Here is a 12,047-nt window from a genome sequence, read left to right on the forward strand (position 1 = left end):
GAGGCAGAGATGGATGATTTGATTCCCACGACCCGAATCTGAAAAAACGGAGATTGGGATGGGTGTGAGATAAATATCCAATATGGCTCGATTCATGAAAAATATAATATTTTTTACTGTAAAAAATATTACACAAAGTAAACACGTCTCACGAATTGAGGAAGACTTATTCATAATTAACTATTATCACAAAAACTGTTTTACGGATAATTTTATTAGACATATATTCGTTTCTACGTGATTTATACAAAATATTATTTTTATTTTAAATGAGATTGATCTAAATAAAATATACCCACGGACCATCTCCCTGTTCCTTGAGTTATTAGTGGGTGAATGAAATAAGTAATGTCACTGGCACCCGTTCCCCCTTGCTCAAAACCCTCGATTTCTCTCCAAAACCACGCGCCACCCACTCATGGAAGACGACGATGAGTTCGGAGATCTTTACACCGACGTGCTCCGGCCGCTCGCGGGGTCGTTTCAGTCTCAGCACCAAGTTTCCGATTCACCCGCAGTAGGAAGTAATTCGGCTCCGCTTCAGAGCCGTGGGATTGATCTGAATAATAACAGCGATGACGAGGATATTGTCTACGGGCCTCCCGATTCAAATAATTTGAAATCGAACCTCAGTTCCACTGTTAATTTGAAATTGAATGCCACAATTCAGGATAACATCGCAGCGGAGCTGGGGACCCGGCCTGAGATTAGAGAGCTTGACTTGAATTTGGATTCAAATCAAGAAGTTAATCGAATTGAAGGTTTAGCAGGAAATGGAGGCAGTAAAGGCTTAGAGTTTAAAGCTAGGGCTTTGCCCAAGGGCGAGGGTGTGAGTTTACCGGAGAAGTCTTCCGGAGGATTTCATTTCACGGAGGAGGATAATGATATTAATATCATCGTGGAAGAGACGGACAACAAAGATGATGACTTGATTGAAAAAGACAATGGTCTTGCTGACATGAAGCAAACTTTGTATAAATCTGCTGGCGGAGAGGAAAATACCGGCAATTATGCAGGTAAAAACATGATCACGGAAATTGTTCTGGGGCAAATGATTCCGGGACTCTCTGATAGATTGGAGAATCAAGGGACGTCAAATCTCAAGGATGAGTGGGAAAGTGAGGAGAGTGAAGATGATTTGCAGATAGTGTTGAATGATAACCCTCATGGACCCATTGGGATTGAGAGGATGCCTGGAATGCATGATGATGATGATGAGGATGGGGATCCATTAGTGATAGTTGCAGATAATGGTGATGCTGGTCTCCATCATCACCACCAGCAGATGATGATGGAGGAACAAGAGTGGGCTGGTGAAGAAGGGGTATCTGGAACAGACGGGGAGAAGAAGGAATTGGGTGATGCCTCCAAAACAAGTGGACCAGGAGGAACTGCCACTCCATCAGCATTGCAGCCGAGGGTTGGATACAGCAATCACTTGTACCATCATCAATACCATTCGCAGTTCAAGGTCAGCATCTTGTTTGATGAAACTTTTAATGAAAATGGATTCAGCTGCAGCCCTGCCCGTGGTATTGTTGTATAGTGAATCAGTACCATTGACTCAAGTTGTTCAGTAAGGATGTAGGTGAATTTCTGTGTCTAGGTTGTGGAGTAATAAATTGTACTGTCACTAATCTTTGACTAGTTAATGCAGTTATTTATTAAGTTAATGGAATTTGTTACCGTTTTGAGGTGGATAATGTTTGTTTCAAATGATGAACTCTTTAAAGCTAATGCATCTTAAAAGCGTACAAAACTTGGACAAGAATGTATGTGGCTGTAAACGTTGTACAACTTGGGACAATGGAATTTGCGAGAAGCTGCCCTCTGAATCCTTATGATTAATATCTATCAAGGTATTGAATGGTATAAACCCACAAATTTGTGCATGCTCTGTTCTCTCTGCTGCGCCTTTCAATAATTTTTAAATTCAAATAGAACAGAAATTTTAATTCAACACGGCAAAATGAGGAATGCATGATTGTGACCCATTTGATTTCTCAATACTGTGAGTCACTCTATGATCGCGCTGTTAGCATGTATTGATGTGAAAAGGTTCTCTCAGATGTGATACAGTTTGGCATGCTATATTGTCTTAGGAATTTCCAATACTTTAGCATTTTGCCACCATGGACACTCGGGTCTATAATTTGTTTAGTGCTTACATACGGGAGTTCATCTAGAGCAAGTTGTGCTGCCCTGCCATGAAAGCATTACTATTTTGTATAAGACAAGAAATTGGATCATTTACCAGTTTGACTTCTGGCACTTAACTTCAAAATGCTCAGCAATGTCTGCATCTGTGTTAGAGAATTGTTCTTCACATTTCAATTTTTTTCGATGATTCAGACGAAGGGTATCGATGTAGTCCTATGACCATTTATAATCCCACCAAATTTTACAACTAAGTGACTAACCATGAGCTCCTTTCTTGTGTGCCGAAATATTATTCTCAAGCCATTATTGTGTGGTGTTTCAAGCCATTGTTGAACAAGAGAAGTTCGGTCTCTTCATTTATATTCAATCCATTACCTTTTTAATTGGCTGTTTGTCTTTTAACTAACTGCAATGTCTGCTTTTCCTACTGAATTGTCAATGATTTGGGAAGTATATTGTGTGCATGTGTCATTGTCTGATTTTTAAAATTTGAAATTTTCTTTTTTGTATTTAGCCACTATTTTGATGGAAGGCTGTCCATTATGAATCCTTTTGCTACCTTGTTGATTGTTAACTCGAAATTTTTGTACCTTTTTGTTTTTCCTTTTTCTGTCACTGGGAACTGCTTAGTACGTGAGACCCGGTGTAGCTCCATTGCCTGGAGTTGCTCCTGGAGGAATTCCAAGTCAAGTTCGTCCACCGGTAACCATAGGCACAGTTGCTGGACGTGGAAGAGGTGATTGGCGACCTACAGGAACAAAAGGTGGTGTTCCCATGCAAAAAGGGTTTCATCCTAATTATGGAACACCTGTTTGGGGAACTACTGTAGCAGGGCGTGGTTATGGAAGTGGATTGGATTTCACTCTTCCATCACACAAGTAAGCTCCTTCTGGAGTTATTTCGAACATCATTTACCATTTATAGTATTCATTTACTAATTCAGTACCGGAAATACTAATTACCGTGATCAACACCATTTTTTCCCATTTTGTGTAAAGCTTGTGATAAATTTATTACCCGGTTTCTCTTCGTTTTGAAGCTTTTTCTGTGAACTTTCTTTTGTTTGTTAGTAGGTAGTTTCAGCAGTCAGCATTTGGATTTCATAAAGCAATCTTATGGAACGTTTTATTATCAGATTTTTAATTATCATTTGTATCTTTGTTAAACAGTTCCTATGTCTCCCTTTTTCTTAGAATTCATCATGTTATCTCTAAGACTTTAATATCAGCTTTTTTTCAGGTTCCCAATAAATTAGAAAAAAAATGAAGTTTAGATGGTTCTAACTTCTAATTTGCGTTGCAGCAACTTCATAAAGAAAACGAGTGTTCCACGCAAATTACATACATCAGAATGACTCCTAAAATATATATATATATATATATATATATATATATATATTTGTGTGTAAGTGTGTTAAATAAATAAGACATTAGTGATTCCCTTTGCAAGCTTATATTTTAATACTCAAAGTTTTAGTTGCTGTTAATGATTAAATGAGGGAGCCATTTCGTGGGCCGAGAGTTTTTTAAGTTTTATTTAGTTAAAACTCCCAAATAGCAAAAGCCCATCTTTATCCAGCTGGGGGGTAATCTATTAATCTATGCTTAACAATGGTTGCATTGTTTTTTTTATACGAGTAGTATTTTGTATTAAATGCCAGTGATGCACTTTTATGAATGTTGTATGTTTCTTATTATGTGTACTCGGCCATTGTGCAGGACCATATTTGAAGTTGATATTGATAGCTTTGAGGAAAAACCTTGGAAATTACCGGGCATAGATGTATCCGACTTCTTCAACTTTGGTTTGAACGAGGAAAGTTGGAAAGATTATTGCAAACAACTGGTAGGTCAGAGTCTTTAACATGTAAATTTTTAGTCCCTTTGAATGTTTCTTAGTTAACGAAACAAGTCTAACTGAGTGTATTTGAAATCTCTAGGAACAACTCCGTCTGGAAACTACTATGCAAAGTAAAATTCGTGTCTATGAAAGTGGAAGGTCTGAACAGGTAATATTGTGGTCTATGCAGTTGAATATAATTTGTTGTGTCAATTGCGCATATTTTCTTGTTTTTCATATGCTACACTTTAAGAGTTCAATTTTGGATGTATGGAGGTTTTTTGGCCCCTTTCAAGAAAATATCACTTAAGCTGTCTCTGTTCTTTTTGGTATGAAATTTTAGGATTATGATCCTGATCTTCCACCAGAGCTTGCAGCAGCCGTTGGTATTCAAGATATTCCATCTGCAAATGCAAATGTAAACCCTGGAAATGCAGATGCTTGTCCAACTGACTTTGCAAGAGAATGTGCACGTGAACGACCTCCTCTGGTATGTTCTATCTTTTATTTATGATGTGTGTCCTGAATCCTATGATTTAAAACATTTAGGTTGTCATGTTATCATTGCTTGATTCTTAAGCTCTGTAGAACATTCGACACATTGTCTCTCTCTTAATCCCTTTTGTAATTAAACTTTTCCCCGCAAAAAGGTAATTAATGTTCTTTGATGGCTTGAATGTTGTTTGAGATTTTAGTGCCGCACATTCCCCGATGTTTGTCAAGAAACAAGTTACCTCTTTGTTTAGTCAACTGAGTCAATTAAATCCATAATCAACATTTTATTAAGATTAAGAAACCTTAACATTGTTTCATATTTGATTATCCCAGATTCCGACATCGGTCGATAGTGCCAACTTATTTAGGCATGTAAACCCAGTCCCCACATATAATAAGGTGATAAAAACCTCACCATTCCCTTTTCCTATAAAGATTAAAAAACTTTGCCACGATCTTTTCACCTCTCTCAAAGCCGGCTCTCATTTCTCATACATGTTAGATTCAATCCTTATTCCAAAACTTCACCACTGCCATCAAACCCTTCATTGCAGTGGTAATTTACCCCAGTTTCTTTTCTATGTGCATTGTAACTATGTGCAAGTGTGAGTGCACAGATTTTGAGTTCAACAGTATCATGGGCTATAAATGACACACTCTCGAGCAACATATTTAAATTCTTGAACCACCCATTCCTTGAAACTACGGAATGCAGTGAGTGAGGCAGTGAGCACCGTGGAGCATTTCTATGCAGTTTTGTGATAAAAAAAACAGAGGCTATGTTTGGTTTTGTTTTGTTTCCGGAGTTTTGTTTTGAAGAAATTAGCTTGTTGCAAAAGTATTGGGGGGTGAAGTTTATATTTAGTTTTATCTTTCGGAAAAATAAAATTATTATTGCGATCAAATCATGTGATATTTTGTTTGGTAATTGATTTTATTTACGTGGGTATTTAAAAATATTAAAACTTATTGTATTATGTTGTCATATAATAGGGTACATTTGGGAAGACATGAAAATTTGAATTAAAAGTAGTAATTATGTCGGGATATTTGAAAACGATTTTAAGAAAATGAAAGTGAGGTAATAGTGTTATTTTGATTTTTAAAGATAGAAAACTGTTTTTGAAAAAGCAAAACCAAACATACCAAAATTTATGGGGACTGTGTATAAATGGTTATAGTTCAATGAGATTTATTGTGCATGAACCTTCTGTTTGGAGGTTAGATGACTTGTGAATTCACCAGCTTTTTTTTTATTGTATACCAGCCTATTGGCAGACCAATACCTGTAGAAACTGGTTCTGGTGATCGTCTCCCATCCATTGATACCAGGCGTATACGACTGCATGATTCAGACGCCATTATTGAGGTAGCAGCTGTGCTCCAATACTTGAACATCCATCTGTGTATTTATCTTGTTAATATCATATTCACTCGGTATGTGAATTAAATATATGTTGTTTTTTCTCTGGCAAACAGATAGTCTGCCATAGTTCAACGGATGATGATGACATGGCTGAGCAGCAGGACAATGATCAGGCTGTGGACGATCTAAGAGAGGGTGGTGAAGTTGATGATCTTCGAGGGGAAACTGTAGGGCATATCAATGGCTCTATGCAAGCATATAATCTTCAGAAGAGGGAACTTGTGGCAAGAAGAGCACAGTTTGAGAATAGTAACAGTAGTAATGAAATTGTAAGAGTGGATGTTTTGCAATTTCCTTCAGAAGTACCTGCACATGACCATTCTGATAGGGATATTATGGGCCCTCATGAGGGGAGGTATAGGAATATTTCTAATTCAGTTCCATGTGGCGTCAATCCATTTTTTTTCTCTTCAAATCTGATGTTGCTTGTATGCTTCTTACATAACCCCCCACTGTTGGATAAGATTGAAGAGACTCGTGGTTGTCTTTGTACTAGAAATAGGATCGCTGCACACAAGCTGCAATAATATCATCTAAAGCAGGACAGTTAAACTTGTATTGCCCAGCAAAATGACCGCAGCAAGGAGATTTGGACTGAACTTTGACTCACTGTAAAATTAGGGTCGAGAAAGGTGCAATGACATAGATAACATTGCCAGATTCTCAAAAGCATGATGGATGGATTTTCCATGAATTTCAGCTTGTATTTCGAATGTAGGAGTAATATCTTGAAGTTTTTTATTTCATGGCAGGTGGTATTACTTGTGTGTTCAGACTGAATGCTTAGTCATTGCAATCTACATATATTTAGTCCTCTATTTTTTATTTTCCAAAAATGTATGAATAGCTTTCTTCTTCAGTTATTTAACTTTATATAACATCAATTAGGCTTTCGGCTTTACTGGAATCTTTTTTTACCAATTCTTTTGTTGTGTGCTCTATGAAACAGTAACACCAGAAGTTTACTATGACTGATGGACTTGTATATCTTTTTAAGTTCATCCAATGATAATAGGTCTGCAGAAGGAAGGGAGCATGCCAGATCCCCTACGATGACAGCTAGTGATTTTGATGAAAGAGAAAAGGAGGTTTCTGATGATCATGCTGAAGAATCATTCGATAGTCGGGATGGTAAACGAAGTTCTTCCTTTTATTCCCAGGCTGTTGGATCTGATGTAGAGCCGGGTGTGGAAGCAAGGGAAGACATAAACGATGAAGCTGTAATTGACGATAAAATCTTTGATGAGGAAGCAGATGCAATGGCTCTTACGCCTGAAGATGGGAACTTGATATGTTCCACACAGAAAAAGAATTTGATTACAGTAGAGGGACAGCTGTCTCAAGAAAATACCGATGGGAAAGACTCAATGGCTATGAGGAGTCGTGAAAACAGCAAAGCAAGGTCGGGAAGTAGTAAAGATCACCGCAAATTCCGTGACAGTGTTGAGGATGAAGTTATTCAGGAAAAGCGCCACCCTCGCAGCGAAACTATCAAGAGATCAGTAGGTGATTATAATAATCCTCGTCGAAAAGTACCTCATGAGAAAGATGAACCGGGAAGACACCATGCAGTAGTGAGAGGGAAAGAAGATTTTTATTCACGTAGAGCTGGGGATCCTGATTCATCGCTTCGTTGGCATGTGAAAAGTGAGAGTTCACACTGGAGAAAGGAGAGTGATATATCTGAAGTAAGCTGGCACCGGAGAGATGAGGATCTTCCTGGGAAAAGAATTAGAATTGAAGAGGCATCAAAGAGGGAACATGGTGGAGAAACTGGCTCCAGAAGTAGAGGTAAAGCTAGAGAGAGTGAGAGGACTGAAAAAGATGATCACCGGCAGTCAAGAAATCATCTTGATAATGGTAGTTGGAGAGGGGCTTATCAGGATCAAGACATAGGTTCTAGACCGAGAGATAGGGATGGTAGTCTAAGAAGTGATTCCCATGGCAAAAGAAGGAAAGAGGAAACTTATATTAGTCGGGGACTGGAAGATATATCCTATGATCATAGAGAAAGTAGCGACAGAAGGAAGAGAGAAAGAGATGATATCTCTGATCAGCAGAAAAGAGATGATCGAGCCAGATTGAAGGATGGTGATCTGCATAACGTGAGGCAGAAAGAGGAGGAATCACTTCAAAGGGAGAGAAGCGAGAGGCAGCGAGAGCGTGATGAATGGCATAGGCCAAGACTATCACATGAAGAAATTTTATCAAAGAGGGAAAGAGAAGAAACGAGATCCGTAATGAGGAGTGGGCATGGTTCCGAAGACAAAACATGGATCAGTCATTCAAGAGTAAAAGATGATTACAAGGGTTCCAGTAGAGATTACCAGCTGAAAGATGTGGGCAAACATAGTGATCAACTTAAGAGAAGGGATCGATCTGAAAATGAAAGTTCTTCACAGCATAGGGGCAAGGAAAATGCTTATGCACGTGGGAATCATTTCAGTAATGATGAAAAGAGAGCAAGATCTGAAAGACCTAGCACTCGTGATGAAAGAGTCGCCTTTGCATCTGATTCATCAACTGTGCATGAACATAAACTGAAGGAGAATAGTAGAAAGAATAAAGAATCTGAGAGTGGAGATCACAGGTCCTCCTTCGCTTTTAAGAGGACTCAGGGTGAGCACAGTGGACAGATGAGTAAAACGGTATGTATTTATTCTTTGGTACCAATGCCATAAACTTATGGAGTACAACTTCATTAGAAGCTAAATGCTTATTATATGAGTGAGTTCAGATGTTACATATATTTTATGAGTAATTTTGATAATGCAATGGCTGGAAAGTGAACCAAAATTATTTTAGATTTTTGAGGAGTTCAAACTAACTTCATGTACTGGTGCTCGGTAGTTCCTGGTTTATTTTTGTTGCCTTTTCCTTGTAATTTGTTGTGCTCAGTAAGGGGGGCGTGATGGGAAGAGTGGAAAACCATGTATGTGTAGGTCTCTATGAATAAAACACATCACTTATTCTCTTACAAACACTTTTGAGATGTTTGAGTAAGGTTATGCTCTTGAAATCATTTCCGCAAAGGAAAATGTTTGATTCACTAACAATCTTGAGCTGTTTGATGATGAATGTGTTGAAACTTTCTTCTTTCACTCTGATTAGCTGAAGTAGTTTTTGCTTCTGCAAGGTTTGCAATCAGGTAAGATACTGTACTGTTGTATGTTTTCTCATTTGCATCTACATCCACTTTCTCAATGGCGCCAAAAGATATTTTCATTGGCTATAAATGTTATTTTAAAGTATGATTTTTATTTATAATTTATTATCCACTTAGTTATGTATTTAATGCTAATGAAATCAATTCCATAGCATGCCTCTCACTGTGCCAAAGTGTATCTAATATCGCTGTCGTCTGACTTGTTATATATCTCTAGGTATTAAAAAAATTATTAAATAGAGGCATGCTTGGACGTTCTGTTGTGATATTTTGAGTGGGATAATGAATTATTCTCAAGGACCTCAAGTACTTCTTTCTGTTGTGTTTTTTAATATTGTATCTCAACTCCTAAAATGTAGGCAATGTCTTTAAATGCTCATGCTTTGACAGCTTTCATCCCTGTTTTAGTGTAAGATTTATTTTTTGAGATTATATGGGTCTGTTAAAAAGTTTCCATATTGTGGTTCTCCTTGTTAATTATACTTGTCTAGAGATAGTATTGCTTACATATAAATGAAAAATATAAGTATTTTTCTCTAGACTGAAATTCGGAGTGGTCATAAGTAGTCAATTCTATGCGCTAGTTATTGTTGTACTTTTGTTCTCAAAGCAGAAGGCTAAATGAATTATTCTTTAGCACCAGCTAATGTTGTCTGAATTTGGACTATAATATTTCTACATTTTTTAATCATCCTAATATTAGCACATTTTTCCATTGAATATTTACTACAAAGCCTAAATGCAATTCAAACTTTGTAAGATGAGAGTTCTCTGGTTTGAATGCAAAAACATTTTGAAATAAGTCAACTTGGCTGGGTAATGGAATGGAGCTGCAATGAACATGTGATCTGAGAAAGTAATTAGTAGGTAACTCAAAATTTAGGTCGGTGATTTATGGATGCTTGCTTTAACTTTGGTGATTTTTTGTTTAAGATAATTGAGTGGGATATATTTTAATCTGTTAGGTTAAGTGGGATAATCTTATACACTAACCTGGTTACAATGATGAGTTGCTTCTCATGACTATTTACTCGGCTCAACGCAATATATTCAGTCTGTTATTGTCTCTATTTCGCGTTGCTAATAACTTGTTTGAGTGCTCTACTTATGTTGTCTTGCATAGCCTGACTGATCTTTGGCCCTCGGAAGCATTTGTGTTTTGTTCTTATGAGTTGATAAACTATATTCAGGCGATTCAATTTGTTTCATTGTGTAAATAGAAAGGAGACACATGTGGTTAGAACTGTCTACATCAAAGTCGTGCTTACATTTTACAATATCAGATTCACTTATTTTTTGTTGGCAGTACTCAATTTAGATGGAAATTATCGTAGTTTACTTGCTTTATATAGCCTTCTATTTTTTCCTTACTACTTAAAACTATGAGTCAACTAAGTTCTTAATTAATTTGCCCTTGCTTCATTCTGCCGTTCCACCAATTTTTCCTATCTGTTTTGAAATTCAAAGTTTTTCTTGTATGTGTACTGCAACTGCATCCGAAAAAATTCATGGACCTGGGGACGAGGCAGTAGTACTAGTATTCAGTTGCCTGTTAAGTGTTAACTCTCAGTAGTTTCATGCTGACAATTGCATGCCTTTTTTAAAATTTTCCATTTTGTTTTGATTTCTCTAATACATCATTTATCTTTTTGTGTGGAGAGACTAAGGTGTTGTGGGTTGTAGTTGAGGGGGAAGGAAGGTGGAAAAAATTTTGCCCGCTGGAGAAACTCATCAGATTTTAACATCGAAAACTTAATTATTGTTTTGTCCTCCGGTACCTGCTATCAGGTTAACATGAGAGCCAAAGCGGAGCAAGGAACTGATAAGAATGAAGTTCATCTACATCGTCAGCCTTCCAGAAAGCAAGGGGAAGAGGCTTCGTCCGACGAGGAGCAGCCTGACTCCAGGAAGGGGCGCTCTAAATTTGAACGTTGGACAAGTCACAAGGAGCGGGACATCAATGTTTCCTCCATGTCATCTTCTTTGAATAGTAAAGATTTAGATACTAATGACAGTGGCAAGGCTGCCTTGGCTGGCAAACTTCCTGAAGAACCTTCCAAAAAGATAGATGATAAGCTACACCCTCCTATTGACGATAAAGCGACTGAAGCAGAAGTGTATGATTCCAAAAAAGGAAACGCAAGGGAGGATAAACACTTGGATACTGTTGAAAAGTTGAAGAAGCGAAGTGAACGATTTAAGCTTCCCATGCCAATTGAAAAAGATGCGACAACAATTAAAAAAAATGAGAATGAGCCTTTACCACATTCATCCCAAATTGAAAACCCCCTAGATTCGGAAATCAAATCAGAGCGTCCAGCACGAAAAAGGAGGTGGACTGGTAATTAAGGCAAAGAGGATGAACACTCTGATTTGATGTTTCAAATTCGTTTCTTGAGTTGTAGCTTCTGCTCAGTTTAAAATTTTGTCATGTCATACAAATTTCACTAATGAATCAAATTGTATCTCTTTTATGTATCATGCTGCTACAGCGATAAGAAGCCTTTTTGTTTTTTGTTTTTTTTGGTATTGGACAGTACATCGATGTATACACCTCGAAAAAGGTGGCATTATACGAGCTCCTGTACGAGGCTTAGTGTCAGTTTTTAGTTTTTCTGTCATGTATGTAGCTTGTCACCATATTTTGATACGGTATTACAGATGTCATCTCATGTAACATCTCTAGAGCATAAGAGCAGGAGGCTGTTGATTCGCCATAAGAGAATCATTTGGTTAGAGCAGCAAAGGTTTTCTGGAGCAATGATATTGAAACATATGATGGTATATTACGGATTCACAGTTTGGTGTATCTGAATTGGTTCTCTTCTTTTCTTTCTTTTTAACTCACTTTGAAATAGTAATGACTACAGATGACCTGTTATTGCTCAAATCCACGTCCAGAGGCATGCCCTTCTACCACTCTTTAGGGAGTAAACATCATGTGATTTTGTAGGATGAGTT

General features: G+C 37.5%; 1 protein-coding gene across 2 annotated transcripts; it reads left to right on the plus strand.

Moving 5' to 3' along the window:
- The first annotated feature begins 305 nt into the window (after nucleotides 1–305).
- On the plus strand, nucleotides 306–11,695 carry LOC142528823 (FIP1[V]-like protein). 2 transcript variants are annotated; one of them, XM_075634020.1, is made up of 9 exons: nucleotides 306–1,471; nucleotides 2,791–3,038; nucleotides 3,879–4,005; nucleotides 4,100–4,168; nucleotides 4,343–4,489; nucleotides 5,762–5,863; nucleotides 5,974–6,275; nucleotides 6,918–8,568; nucleotides 10,875–11,695. In XM_075634020.1, the coding sequence occupies exons 1-9, from the start codon at nucleotides 419–421 to the stop codon at nucleotides 11,433–11,435; spliced, it is 4,260 nt and encodes a 1,419-aa protein (XP_075490135.1). In that variant the 5' UTR covers nucleotides 306–418; the 3' UTR covers nucleotides 11,436–11,695. The 2 variants fall into 2 exon arrangements, with proteins under 2 accessions (XP_075490135.1, XP_075490136.1); XM_075634021.1 differs by having other exon boundaries at nucleotides 6,936–8,568.
- The last annotated feature ends 352 nt before the right edge of the window (nucleotides 11,696–12,047 follow it).

This window comes from Primulina tabacum, chromosome 16 (genome assembly GCF_025594145.1).
Source record: "Primulina tabacum isolate GXHZ01 chromosome 16, ASM2559414v2, whole genome shotgun sequence".
Classification (NCBI taxonomy): Eukaryota; Viridiplantae; Streptophyta; class Magnoliopsida; order Lamiales; family Gesneriaceae; genus Primulina; species Primulina tabacum.